The sequence below is a fragment of the Ostrinia furnacalis genome, unplaced genomic scaffold, assembly GCF_004193835.3.
Source record: "Ostrinia furnacalis isolate ACB-3 unplaced genomic scaffold, ASM419383v2 OfSCF1610, whole genome shotgun sequence".
Classification (NCBI taxonomy): Eukaryota; Metazoa; Arthropoda; class Insecta; order Lepidoptera; family Crambidae; genus Ostrinia; species Ostrinia furnacalis.
In genome coordinates this window covers 33169-47367 of record NW_021131849.1, presented here as the reverse complement: position 1 = coordinate 47367, position 14199 = coordinate 33169, and the positions used below count along the sequence as shown (strand labels likewise).

Genomic DNA, 14199 nt, shown 5'->3' with positions numbered 1-14199 from the left:
TTCGCGACCACCTGTGGTGTAGGCATGTATGTATTATAATATTTTATGTGTTTCTATGTAAGATTCCTTTTGTCAATAATAAACCATATCTGCAAACAAGATTCATTCTATTGTTATGTACCTTGATACACAAATACTCCATGGTATTCAAGTATTTATTTCGCCCACAAAATTGAAAAAATAAAACAAAGAATATTGTTCACTGTTGCTGCTGCAGCTGGTGACACTTTGAAATGCATAATGTTTATTGTTATAATTTCAATTGACATACGTCATATCATTATGGCATACTTACTTAAAAATAAAAAAGCATAAATAGTTTTTAGAAAATTTATTAATAATACGAGTATAAGGTACGCATCATAACGCCGAATGATTGAAGAATGTAATGAAAACCATAATAGCTAAAATACATATTTTTGTTTGTCCTAATTTTATTACGCATACGATAAAACGCATAAACACGAAAAAAAGAAAAAACATACAAAGACTTAACTTAAAATTAAAGCTAAAATACTTACTCAGCATAATGTCAGTTTGCAAATTGCATCCCTCTACCATTAATTCAAATGACCTGGCCGCTTCTGTCCTGCTGTGGCCGGCCCCGAATATGTCGTCACAGTCTGTGGTTTTCCTAGTTATTAAGATAAAGTCCAAAGAAACATAACAGCTTAAAGATGCTAATCGAGAGACTTTTAACCTGCAGTTCTAATAGTTGTTTTGATCGTTTCTACAATGGACGTATTAAATATAATGCCTGTATTGAAGCTGGAATGCCTGTTTTTTCAAGGGCTTATACTACACGTGTTGGTGATTATTCTCTAACATATTTTTTAAAAAATATTATGAGTAATTAACTTGTCGTCAAAAATCCCTGATTGCCGCGCTAGAGCTTAAAATATACTATACTTACTTAGTATGTTAGGAGCTCAGGAGCGGGTTTCTTGCAATGGCCCTCTAGCTAGGATGTCTGGAAAATGACATAGTCATACTGAGTTTTCAATTATACGATATTATTAAATGACTGACACAGAATTATGACTTGACTTGGGAAGTTGGGACTGATGCAGATGCAGAGCATAGCACTTATTATATTATCTGCTTGGTTGTTAAGCTACAAAGTTGCATACTTGATTATGTTCAAACTGTTGAGCAAATGGGACACAACGACCATGGCAACACGATTCTAATATTATTTCAAACCATTGAACTGTACTACTATTATTAAGATCATAATACAATGTGAGATGTTCTCTAATTTACCAGAGGCATATGAACAAATTAGCTGGAGGCCTGAAATGCAGGACTACCCTGCATTTCAGGCCTCCAGCTATTTCAGCCCTTTCGGATCTATTTGTCGCTGTCCTTTACACCGACGGAATATCGCTTTTGGGAGTACCTGCTGTGTCTGATTATGTACTGATTTAGTGAGATAGTTAATTAGTATTTCATTTGAATATTAATCACCAGATTTTTAAATCGAATCGTCAATCGGTTATGCAGACAGATGTTCTACAATTGACATTTTTGTTACCATTTAATTTGAATCTAATGTTTATTTCATTGATTTGATACAAATAAATAAATTATAATAGTTACATGTTTGATGAAAGCAGTATCCACCCATCCATTATTGCATAATATTGTATTACATTATGTATTAAACTGCAATAGTGCAGAGAGACTGCGAGAGTGACACAATATCTTCCGTGAGTTAAGTGATACCTACGCATTTTCCAGAAAAAAAGAAATAAAAGAGTGTGACACTGGTTTTCAGCGGACGCCTCTGTAGCCGACAACCGTTAACAGTTTTAAGGTACAAGTTGGTAGCGGACGACATGAGGCAGTAGCGGACGACGTATCTCAGCGACACCACTGGTTTCTATGTATTTCTATGAAATAGCATTCGTTGCAAGCGACACGGTCGCCTGAAAGTATTTCATAGAAACACATAGAAAGCGTCGCGGCTACACGTCGTCTGCTGCTGCTGCGTGCAGTCGGCTACGAACTTGCACCTTAAAACTCTTCACTGTCCCAGTTCTGACATTGACATTGAAAGGAGGGACCTACAATTTGGTGAAGTTCGCAGGAAGAACCTGGATGCGAGGGGCGCAGGACCGGTCGATGTGGGAAATCCTTGGGGGACGCCTTTGTCCAGCAGTGGACGTCCTTTGGCTGAAAAGAACGAACTAAAGTAAATGTTCTAAACAATATTTTGTTTGTCGTAACAAAGATACTTTATGTATTCATCAGGATCATTGCGCAGTAAGTTCTAGTGAACCACGACAATGTAAGGTACGGTTGCGTGTCGGAACCGCGCCGTCATTTCCGACGGCTGGCACGCCAATTGCAAAACTGTATCTACTCCAATTGAGTTTGGCAAGCTTGAAACACTACTGTGAGAAAATCCCTGTGCTATCCTGAGGAGGCTGATTCAAGTGTTAAAATACAATAATCACTTCGCAATCGCCATACTAACTGATCAGCAAATTAAGAATTGAATTACTGAAGTGAGTTTCAGTGTTCGTTCCATACAAAAAGTTGATTCTTGAACACCAGAGTCACCCTTTGACAGATAACATAAGTAAATATGGACTAAAAAACACACACTCGGATCTTTGTCAGTGATCCCACGACTAATGCATGTTTTCGCCATCAATTCCTAATTTTTAAGTGACCCCTATGNCCCCCCTCCGTCATAATATAAATTATAGCCTAAGGCACCCCCCTGTCATGACATCACGACCGTCCTTGCCATGCAGATGCGTCAGTGAGTACTAATCTGCGCGACTTTTGTCACCCCCTGATGCTTGGCACCCGGGGCGGATAGTTTGCGAGATTACTCAAGTCTATTGGCACGAACTATAGCTCGCAATGATATACGAATGATGCGAATTAGTACTGATACTGAAACCGTACCGGCCATGATCACCGTGCGTGTACGTAAATGCAGTTTTGGGCCTTGTTTTCTTGATTATTACTGATTTGATATAGACTTATTTTTAAAACATAAAAATTGTAAGATAGTTCTTCAGCTTCGCTTCTTCTGATGATCTGATGTAGATACGATATTGGCACTACTAAAATATATGGTATTATTTAGTCATATACTACATTAGATTTAATATTATACCAGAGTCTTTAATCATGGACTTGGTTTTTAGTAAAATGAGAAATCTGTCTGAAGACATAAAAATTCCTAGAAATTCATGAACATTCCAATAGTAAGATACTAGCTGACCCGCCTTAATGGCAATAAATAAGCAGACTTTTTTTTATTTCGAACGGGATAAAAAGTATCCTATGTCCTTCTCCTGGCTCTAAACTACCTCCCTGACAATTTTCAGCTAAATCGGTTCAGCCGTTCTTGAGTTATAAGTGGAGTAACTAACACGACTTTCTTTTATATATATAGATTATTTGAATAAACTGTATGTTTAATCGAATGATATCGTTATCAAACCGTTCGTACATTAGCAATTCTCCAATTTACTTTTTAGTAATTATTTGATGTAAATTTTATGTTTATTTTATAGATTCTGGTTTTAAAACATTTAAACTGATTTAAAAATTAGTGAAAAATCTGATTTCAGTGAAAGGTGCATAATGCCTTTTACATTTAATCTATTTGTTGCATAAGACTGCATTATGTATTAAACTGCAACATTTTGTCAGTATAGGTAATATTCATATAATCATTATTATTTATTCTAATTAACACTTAATTAAAACATTTGACATCACTTATTAGTTTTAGGCTGAGTTACATCACAATTGATCACAACACCTAACTTTGACCGTAACTTTAACGATAACCGGTGTTTTTTGTATGGATTTTGACAGATGTTTGACGTTTGCTACAGTTAAAGTAAGATGGTGCAACCAAAACTTACTTTTCCCACGTTTTGCCAGAATACACTGAATCGCGCGCGTGTTTCAAAAACTTCTTCATTTATTTTCGAAAGCAAAAAATAAAAAGTTTCTATGTCGCCAACTTGACTAAGTATTATTGATTCCCCATACCATCTTCCAGCTTCTTTTATACACTAAGTATTAAGAGATGATTTTCGGATAAAAACATTATCTAAATCGGATCATGGGATCTATTCCACCTGTGTAACCAACCTATGTGTTTCTAAATCCATATTTTCCAATACAGCACATACAGTCTGCAAAAAATTTAAACAAAAGAAAATCTGTCTATGGATCGACTTCGCAACGCGCCATTGTCGCGCGATGACATTTGACCGCGCGCGCGCAACGCGAGTCGCGACCTTATTTACATACAATGTTCGAAATTCAAAATTTTCGTGTTAGAAGTAAGTTTATTATAAAAACAGACAGTTTTCTTGGCGTTATTTTTATGTGGTAGAAGTACTGAGTACATACTAACTTAGGTTCATGGGCTTATATGGGCCTTATTTAGATTTTGCTTGTTGATTTACATCTCAAAAGGTAAATAATAGTAAAATATTCATTAATTCATTATCATTATTTAAGATGTTACTAAAGCACTGAATATTTAGGCTCGGTTTCTAATTTGAGATTTCCAGCTGGAGTGTGCTCATATTTCCAAGGATGAATTATGATAAATGATGAAAAGTTCATACTTGAGAAGATGAGGAGCACGCTAAAGCCAAAAATCTCAATTCAGAGTTAAATTGCTGAGAAGGATTGAATTCAGAGAGTTTCAGATCATCTTAGTTACCAACCGTATTAAATCAAAGCAAGTCGTTAACTAATAAAGGGAGTTACACAAGCATTATTGGTTGCTTGATAACAACAATACATAACCGTCAATCAGCTACCAACTACCGCCATGTTATTGTTTACAATTCCCGCCGCACTGTGATTGGTCGGACTCGCGCACGCGTAATCGCTCTCGCCTCTGATTGGTCAACCCGACACTTCCCAGTTTGAAATTGGAACCATCTGGGCTGGTGCCAACGCCAATAAAGAATGGCAGACGTGGCAGTTGACTCATTGGTTTAGTGGAGACATTTATGTGCCTATAACATTTCACATGCGTTTCAGCTAAGCTTTAGACATGCCACGAATATTCGGCTACTATTCGGTATTCGGCCTATTCGGCCACTTTGTTTGGTATTCGGTATTCGGCCGAATAATAGGTACTATTCGGCCGAATACCGAATACCAAATCATGGAAAAAAAGACACATCATATTAATCAAGATTTGTCTTTATTATCAAATTACAATACTTTAATAAGTAAAATTAATCAGCGGTAAGTTGTGATGGATAAAAACAAGCTTTTCAGCATTTGGCGGTAGCAAACGATTACGCTTTTCATCATAACGATACCAGCTTCAGAAAACAACCTCTCACTATACACGCTACTACCGGGAGAAGAAAGATAAACTTTAGCAAATTTCGAGAGCTTGGGTATTGTTTTTCATTAGCTGACCACCACTTGTAAGGATCAGCTTTCTTCCGACCTAGTCAATTTGATTTCAAATAAAAATACATCTCATTTGCCACAGTATTCTTCTCCACGTTCTCCTCATCATTACTATTTCGCATATTATCTTTAGCGATTTCCTCAAAGCAGTTCCAGAATCTGTCGTGTATTTCAAATGACTTATCATTTTCGTTCAAGTTTCTTCTCTTACGACGTGGAGAAGAATCGTCATCGGTACTACTAGAATCATCATCATTACAACTTACTTTCAGAGCTACTACACAGCAAACAATTGGCCAGTTTATTATTTTTACTACAAATCTCATAATATTCCCATATGGCCGATTTTTTATTAATTGGTGTCATTTTTTAATGAACAAACAATTGAAAAAGAACTAACGAACAAACTTTTCAGCAAAATCGTAACGTTTTATTAGTAATTGATATTAATCTGACAATGCGTGCCGTGACGTGATTTACTCGCAATTGAATGAAACAGTCAAATAGCCTCACACCGCCCGCGCGCGATGGAGACAGGTCGAAACCTGTCGTATTATTATTTACGCGCTCGACTAGCATGTACTTTGTGCCGAATATTCGGCGACCGAATATTCGGCGCTTCGGCCGACAGCGTTGCCGAATATTCGGTATTCGGTATTCGGCCAAATCACTATTCGTGGCAACTCTACTAAGCTTAACGCCCGTATTCACAAACGATGCTTGCTTAAGTGAAGCATCAAATCGAACGCACAGCGTTGAATAGAGCTCTGTGATTGGTTCGTATGTCACCCTATGCGTCCACGCGCACTGTGAGACCTCATAGTTATGTTTGTGAATACTGCCGTAAATCGCTTCTTACTGGTAGATACAGCTTTTGATTAGGCAAGTGTTAGTTTTTAGTTACTTGTTTTTGGTCCCAAATATTCTAAAGTCATATCGTTCAATAATACACTAATGTGGGAACAAAAACCGAATTAGTAGCAAGGTCATGAATTTCACAATTATCTGATAAATGTTTATCGTTCACAAAAGCTTTATGGGCAATTCGTTCATTTCTATACGTTTGATCGGCAATCAGGGGCACCATTAATATTCATGTCTTTCGTAACGCTGACCTTTAGGGATCGAACCCAACACCCAAGTGTTAATCGACTTGAACTTCTGTACTTTTGGAGTCTTACTCAATGTCAATAGTTTTGACGCCCTTTTAAATATGCCCATTGCCCATTCGTTTGATAGCAAATTCGTGGGTTCGTGACGTATTCGTGCCTGTAACTTTAGTATGAATAGGTATTTCTTAGAAAAATATCCGAGTTAATTAAGCACGAATAGTGAACCAGAGGGCCTAGTGCGAGTTTACATAAAACGCGCTCACTAGCGGGAAACGTTCAAAAACTAAAATTTTCATACATTTTTTAAACGCGCTCACTAGTGAGCTTAGTAAACACACTCAGCCCACAGTTAGGTACTTCTAGCTAGTGTATAGTCAGCTTCAAATATTTATGACACCCAAAGTAGCTAAAAAGTTATAGGTATAGATTAATGTATTGATTGGTGATAAGAATTAGAATATTTATCAGTATTAATTTAATCAATCACTATTAAACTCATAGGTTATTATTACACTTGTGCGATAAAGTCGCAAGCACTCTTATCTTTTGTTAATTGCAATACAATTCATTTATGTATTAGTGCATTTACATCTGTAATAAATAGGCTGGTATCAACAATTCAATCTTGTAATTATATGTTTCAATGTCAATAAACATAACAATCAACAAAGCCTTCGTTGAATTTTCTGCTTACCCAAAATGTCAATTTCATGGAAATTTCATTTCATTTGATTACATACATAGTTTAGGAATGATTATTTTGTAGTTGTAACTTCTCAGACATTGAGCTTCCTGGAGAGAGACTCTCTCACTTTGGCACAAAAGGTGCATGTAGGTATACATACAGCCGTTTGATATCCTGAATTTTGAATAGCATGTAATCACAAGCTTGCTACTAAAAATTAAATTTATTCAGGAAGAAAGAATCAAATTGTTCAGAGAAATCTATAATATAACAACGCCTGGACCAATTTTACCAATTCTTTTTTTTTTAATGTTCGTTGAAGTGGAAGGATGTTTTTTACGGCGAGAAAAATTCAAATAATTTCCAGAAAAACCGTAAAAACAGCCCATTTTTCGATGACGATCTGTGAGTCTGTGACAAACGAAATTTCACGAGGGTGAAGCCGCGGGCAAAAGCTAGTAAAGCATAATTATACAGGCCAGTCCGTGTTAAAATATCAATAAGCCAGTGTCTCTAGTTATATTAATTAACTTCTGTTTTGTTTCAGGTGATAGGAGAAAGAGAGTATGCAGTTCGGCCGACGCGGAGAGATGGCACGGCGGAAGAGCTACAGACTGGCCAGCCCTTAGAAGTAATAGTTAAACAGGTATGTACCTTAATCTATTAGATATATTATAAACGCGAATTACCACTCACTGATTAATCACGAAGTCTCAGAAAGTATAACATCTAAGGGGGTAAAACGGGGTCCACGCGTACGAAGTCGCGGGAGGCCGCTAATGTGTAAATGCCTTAGCCCTGGTTCCTGAAATTGAAATTTCCAGCTTGAGCGTGCTCATCTTCTACTCGAAGATGAATTTAATATGAAATGTTCATAATTGATTAGAAGATGAGCACGCCAAACTGATTATTTCAATAAATTTAGGAAACAGGTCATAGAGTCGTGTTATTATTATGAAAGGGCTCCCAAAATCTAAACAAGATTCAAGCCTTAGGTTGGTGGAAATTTAATGTTTAGATTAAAACCAGTCACAGGACAGGATCTACTCGTATAAAGTTTTAAGCGTCATTTCGTAATTAGATTATCTTCATTAGATATTTTTCCAATACATATTGTTAAGTGTGGTTAAGTTGTGAAATCTTGAGGTGATGAGTCAAGTATACACCTCTATCCAATCATCTAAGGTTAAAATATAGGTACATACAATCCGTTACATCGAAGATCCGAAGTTCACATTTACCTACTCGTATTCAAAACACACTAGGTACTTATTTTCTCGTGTCTCGTAGTACAAAACAATAATTATAAAGAAGCTCATGGTAATAATATCTAACTAGGTACCAATTTACCATGGAATAATCATGCCAGCATTCCCAAGCATTCGTGATAATAGTATTTTGTAGGCTCTACCTACTTTCAATTTAGGTGCGACTCAAATAAGCAAGAGCCCAATTCTCTCTCAATGAGGGTTTTCGCGATTGAAAAATCCGCCAGATGGCAATACGTAGACGGGAGGTCCAAATGCTGCATGATTGGTGGATTTTGACATATCTGTCAATTTCATGTCTACGTATTGCCATCTGGCGGATTTTTCAATCGCGAAAACCCTCATTTTGAGCTTTTTTAAACTTATATGTACCAGATTTGGACCATTGGAATAAGGTTGTGTTGTCAATTTCGGCCACTTTAAGTGACACGAATTATTTGACGTTGACTGTATACATTTTGGAATACCTCTTAAAACTCCTGATTTGCAAATAATTTACTATAGTACTCGCTCCACTGCGCACTGAGCCATTTCTATGCATTTCTATTGTTCCACTGAGCGAAGTCTGGTAAATAAAGTGATTCTATTGGCGCTTGACAAACATTCTTAACGGAGCTTTCCTAGCACGTTCTTGGTGGAAATGCGCCTTAGGCTAGGCCATTGTGTAATAACCTTCATAATGAATGAAATTCTTCTTCTGACAGTTTAACTTTCCCCCGGGACAAACTTGACCTTCATTGGTTGGGTTTTTATGGCAGTCAAGCTGTAGATCCTGGTTACACAGGAGTTGGAAAGGTGGGAACGAGAGGTGGGAATAATCCCGTTAAAAAAACCTTCATAATGGTAAAAATGTCGTAGAAATCACTTTGGTTCTAAACGACGCGTCGTCAATTAAGATGGAAGAAGTTTTTAATTTACCAAATAGACATAATTTCAGAATCGGGGCCAATATTAAAACGTCAGACGGCGTTAGTTCAAACATCAAAGTAGCGAACCACCTTCTCAATGTCGACCGGTTATGTGGTTTCATTTAGCTAGTCGTAATCATGATCGATTGCATTTTGAACTTGGTTGATTTATGTAGTTCCTAGGTACTAGTGTGTTAAATTCAGGGCTTGCTGGTTTTACAGAAATATTAAAATAAATGTACATATTCATAGATGAACGGATGCTGATGACGGAAAGCTATTTAGGCTACAGTTTTTTGTAAATTGTAGAGTCACTAATCTTTTTCATATTTTACAGTCAGTGAATTCGGACATAATTGGTTTTACCTTTTCAATATTTATAAGTAAATACCTACTTAAAATGACTTTATTTTCTTCTTTCTTTGGAAATTAAATTATTTGACGATCATAGGAAACCTCTTTTCTTTCAATTTAATTTTAACAAAACGTGTTTTTCAATACCCAAATGAATTGCTAAATGTAAATACAACATAACTACCATATAAATTATGGATCACCAAAATGTTCAAAACAATTTAAATTTCGTAGACATTACTTACATAAATTCATTGTCAAGTAAGTAAGTAATGTCCTACTTTCTGTAAACATTGTCTGTGAGTTCTGTGACAGAAATACAAACACGTGCGAGAGCTTAAGTTCATGGTAACTTACGAAAATTCTGACGACAAAAATAATCCACTCGATTACTTAGTAAAGTACTTACGTAGGAACATTAATAGTCTGTAATGTTCTTGACTGTTAACCAAGCGCCATGTTGTTTTCCTGTGCGGGTGGCAGCCATGATCTTTGCCCTGTGACGTCAGACTTCAGACATGCAACTTTTCTACGTGGTTCTGTGATATATGTAGCCAGTTTGAATATTTGTTCTGCTAAGTATTTGCCAGGGCTTTTATGTCTAGTGGTTAGTGTTGAACGAGGCCCTGGATTTGATTCTCAAGTGGGACACATAATCTGAAAACCACTATCTGTAATTCAAAGGCTTAAAGCTTTCGTAGCATGTAAAACTTGTGAAAACACCGACTCCAAACATTTTCGTATTTTCATCCTGCTGGAAGATTTCCCTGGTCTTGCAATATCTACACAAAAAATTAAAAAGTTACAAACAAATAGGTATTTTCTCGCAATAATAGTAAATTAATTACAATGATTATGCACTTTCAAATCAATATGTTCCAAGTTCGCTTGATTTTTTTTGTAAAAGTTTTCAATTTATCAAATTGTGAACTTGCGTTTTGAAATTAACAAGAGAAAGGTAATGCACACACAATAATAATTGTATAAAACAAGCAATTACATTATCATGTAGCTATATGTAGCAATAAAACGTATAGATAGGTATACAACAGTATCTTATTTAACCAAGTGTTTTTGTTTGTAGCGACATCAGATTTTTAATTTTTCTTGCAAAATAGCACTTATTATAAAGCACATAAGATACTCCAAAGTTAAGCTCGGTGTATTCTGTACAAGACAAGCCGAGAGTGGACTGGCAGTTGCATTTTGTCAGATGTTTATAAAAGATGTCAGAAAAATTACCGCAAAACAAATGAAACCAAACAAATAAAGCTAAATAATGTCACCCCGAAATCGATTTTTCTGATTCTAACCTTAACTGATGCATAATAATATTACAAATTGTTGTGGTGGTACAAAAGAACTAAACTGTCTTTACAGTACAGTAACCCGGCTGAGTTACATTACTTTACCTGGTGTTTTGTATGGAGTTTGATAGACTTAACATTTGTTATAATTAAAGTAAGATGGTGCGGTGCAACCCAGGGTACCACACAAGTCTTACAAAGAAATTGAGACAGAATTGCAATCTTCTTAATTAAAACCAACCAGTTCGATGAAAAGGACGGATGTCAAAATCGCCGAGGGGCGAAACGAAACGTCGTAACTGCTAGTTACCTTAAATTCACATGCACACCTTGTTTATTACAACAGGTTGTAACGGGTTGGCATGACTCAATCAGACCATGGTATATTCCACTTGCCACATCGACTTTCTACGTGGAAATACTTTTATTTTTTTGTTATTTTACGTCGGAGAAAGGGACGTAAGTGAACCGATCTTTTTGCTTGTACTGGTGGCAAAAAGGGAGTTGTTTTTCTATAAAAACATAAAAACAAAAATATGTAAATGGTTTATTATGATTAATGACATGCCGAGCCTCACCGGAGCATAACGCAACGTGTGGCAATGGCTTTTACGACGAAAAGTATATTCTATACTTAATTAATTACAAAACCATTATTTTATTCTGTTCCACACTTCCACCATACCAAAACAATAAAACAGTATTACATAACTAAATAAACGTAAAAATTCTTATAATTTTTTTAACAGGTTAACCCGCCCGGTGTGTCCTGTCCTGTCAGAGAAAACTTTATCGAGTTTCCCTTTATTCCCGGTTTTTGATACCCCTTTCTAAAACCGGGATAAAAACCGAGTAAACTACGTTTTTCCTATTTTTCTTCTTCAAAAACACCTAAACCTATGGGAAAACTGCATGAAAATCCATTCAGTTCTTGAGTTTATTGCGTACAGACAGATAGACGCTGTGGATGCTGTGTTTTTTATTTTATGTAAGTAGTTCATAGTAAAAAAATTGCGATCTTAATTTGGAAGATTATTTGTTTAAAGAAATCTTGACTAGCCAATTAAAGTTTAACAACCCCGAACTCGTATTTCTTTAGCAATGTCATAAAATCTTGAACGTGAGGAAGTTTCAATGCAGTCAAAGAGAAAGTTGTGTTATTCTGACGCTTTATATGTAACTTGTTTGTATCAATTTAAGAGTTATTTTGTTCTTCGTTTATATTGACACCACAGGTGTTACAAAGCCATTACAAATAAAGGTCCATTCAGTGGTAAGTGTTTTTTTTTAAACAAGGCATTGTTGCAAGGCAGGGTATATGACCGCAATCGCACCTGATGTTAAGTGAGATGCAGTCTAGGATGGTACATATTATCTGCCCTGTAAGTGCCTATTCATTGACATGTATTGGTATTGCCCTGACGTCATTGTACAGTCGACAGCATATCAGACTACACGTTTTTGAAGTAAATTAGCCTCTATTACAGCTATCTAAGATGCCAATATTGAACGAGACGTGCAGTTGTTTCTATTCGTATAAAACCGGCTTCTGAATTGTGTAAACACTATCGCAATCATCCATTGCTGTGGCCAAACCAATCACTGTGAGGACTATCTTTACGAGCCTTTGACGTATTACGAAAACATAGCTCTCCTTCTGGCGTAGTTGGGTAAAAATACACATTTCACATTGAAACCTTGATTGATGCGAGTTTGTAAAAAAAGGCTCACTAATAAAAATAACAAATGAAGGCATTTTTTAATAAAAAAAAATATGCATTGGAAAACACTTTATTTTCACTGATGATCAGCAGAATCCAGGGCGTTACTTTCCAAATATTTTTATCCTATAAAATGCCCGAGGACGCTTGTCATTTAAAAAACCTTTTTAAATTCGTTCCAAAAGGCGCAACCGAACGCTAATCAAAGTGTTCCGTGAAGTCAGTGTCCAGTGCCGAAAATTAAAAAAAAAAACAGTCCAAAACATCCCGAATGCCCTCATTACAGTGCAAAATCGAGGCCTGTGTTTATCGCACATCCCCAGAGCGAGCGTTGCACCGAAAATTGCAAGGAAGTCGGCTTTGTGCTCCACTTTTTGCCGCGACTTTAGGCTGCTGACAAACTATTGCACTTTTTGAACCAGCCGTGTTGGGCAAAAAATCTTTAAAATTAAATTAAAACAAAACTGGCTAGGCATGGACATTATTGGACATTGACAGAACACAAAGACTATCCGTTATTTGAGGGTAGACTACAATTTGAGAGCACAAAGGTCAATCGTTTTAAGCGCCAAATGGCAAGATGCCAAACGGCCGATCCGTGGTATAAAAATCGTAGTAGGTAGACGGAGTTCGGTTCGTCATATTACCATGTAGCGAACTTTTAAAATATTATTGTAGTCATTAAAACCAATAAAATAAATAAATACACTTGCAATATCCCGAAAAAAGGTAGGTATTCAAAGTGTAGGACAAAATAAACATGTCAATTCTTCGTATTGCTACTGCAATGACTTCTGAGAATAATATTTGTTTTGTTCTTATCCCAACAAAGGCCGGAAACCTCAAAGACGTTTCAATTGACAAATAAGCAAATAACATCTTTTGAGAATACCTATTATTATCTACAGGCCCATGAAAATAAAACTCTAAACATTACAATAACTCATCAATATCTGTCCAGCAGGTCTTGCTTGCTTGTACAAACTTATCGGTTTAGTGGATCAATTAATTTAAACAACAATATAAATTAAATTTATTTGGCAATATCTAGAAGATTCTTATCAATTCAAAACTTTTTGTGACATTTTCTTAATGGTTCTTACATGTTGAAAAACATCTTTGTCGTGTAAAATATCTCTAATGATTTATTAACAATCAACCTATTATAATAAACTGTACTTTAAAAACAAAAACATAACATTAAAATAAGAAAAAGTAATTAGTTATGTCTCAAGCATTTCAAAGATAGAATTCGGTAGGTTTGTATTTTTATCTGTATATTGGTAAAACAATAGGAAAACAAGGGTGTTCTGTTATATTTTTTCATCACTCACACAGATTCCTATCAAGTCACACAACGGACGATATCTTTTCTCTTCTTAGTTCATTTTTCCTGAAACTTTCGCAAACTAAACGTCGTTCTTCC

General features: G+C 35.9%; 1 protein-coding gene across 1 annotated transcript in view; it reads left to right on the top strand.

Moving 5' to 3' along the window:
• The window catches only part of LOC114353114 (RNA-binding protein fusilli-like), a gene marked incomplete at its 3' end in the record, with an annotated part of 53465 nt that overhangs the window by 8075 nt on the left and 31191 nt on the right, over nt 1-14199 (top strand). Inside the window, exon 2 of the mRNA XM_028304948.1 lies at nt 7763-7861. Within this exon, the coding sequence (XP_028160749.1) occupies nt 7763-7861 (99 nt within the window). The remainder of the gene's footprint in view (nt 1-7762; nt 7862-14199) is intronic.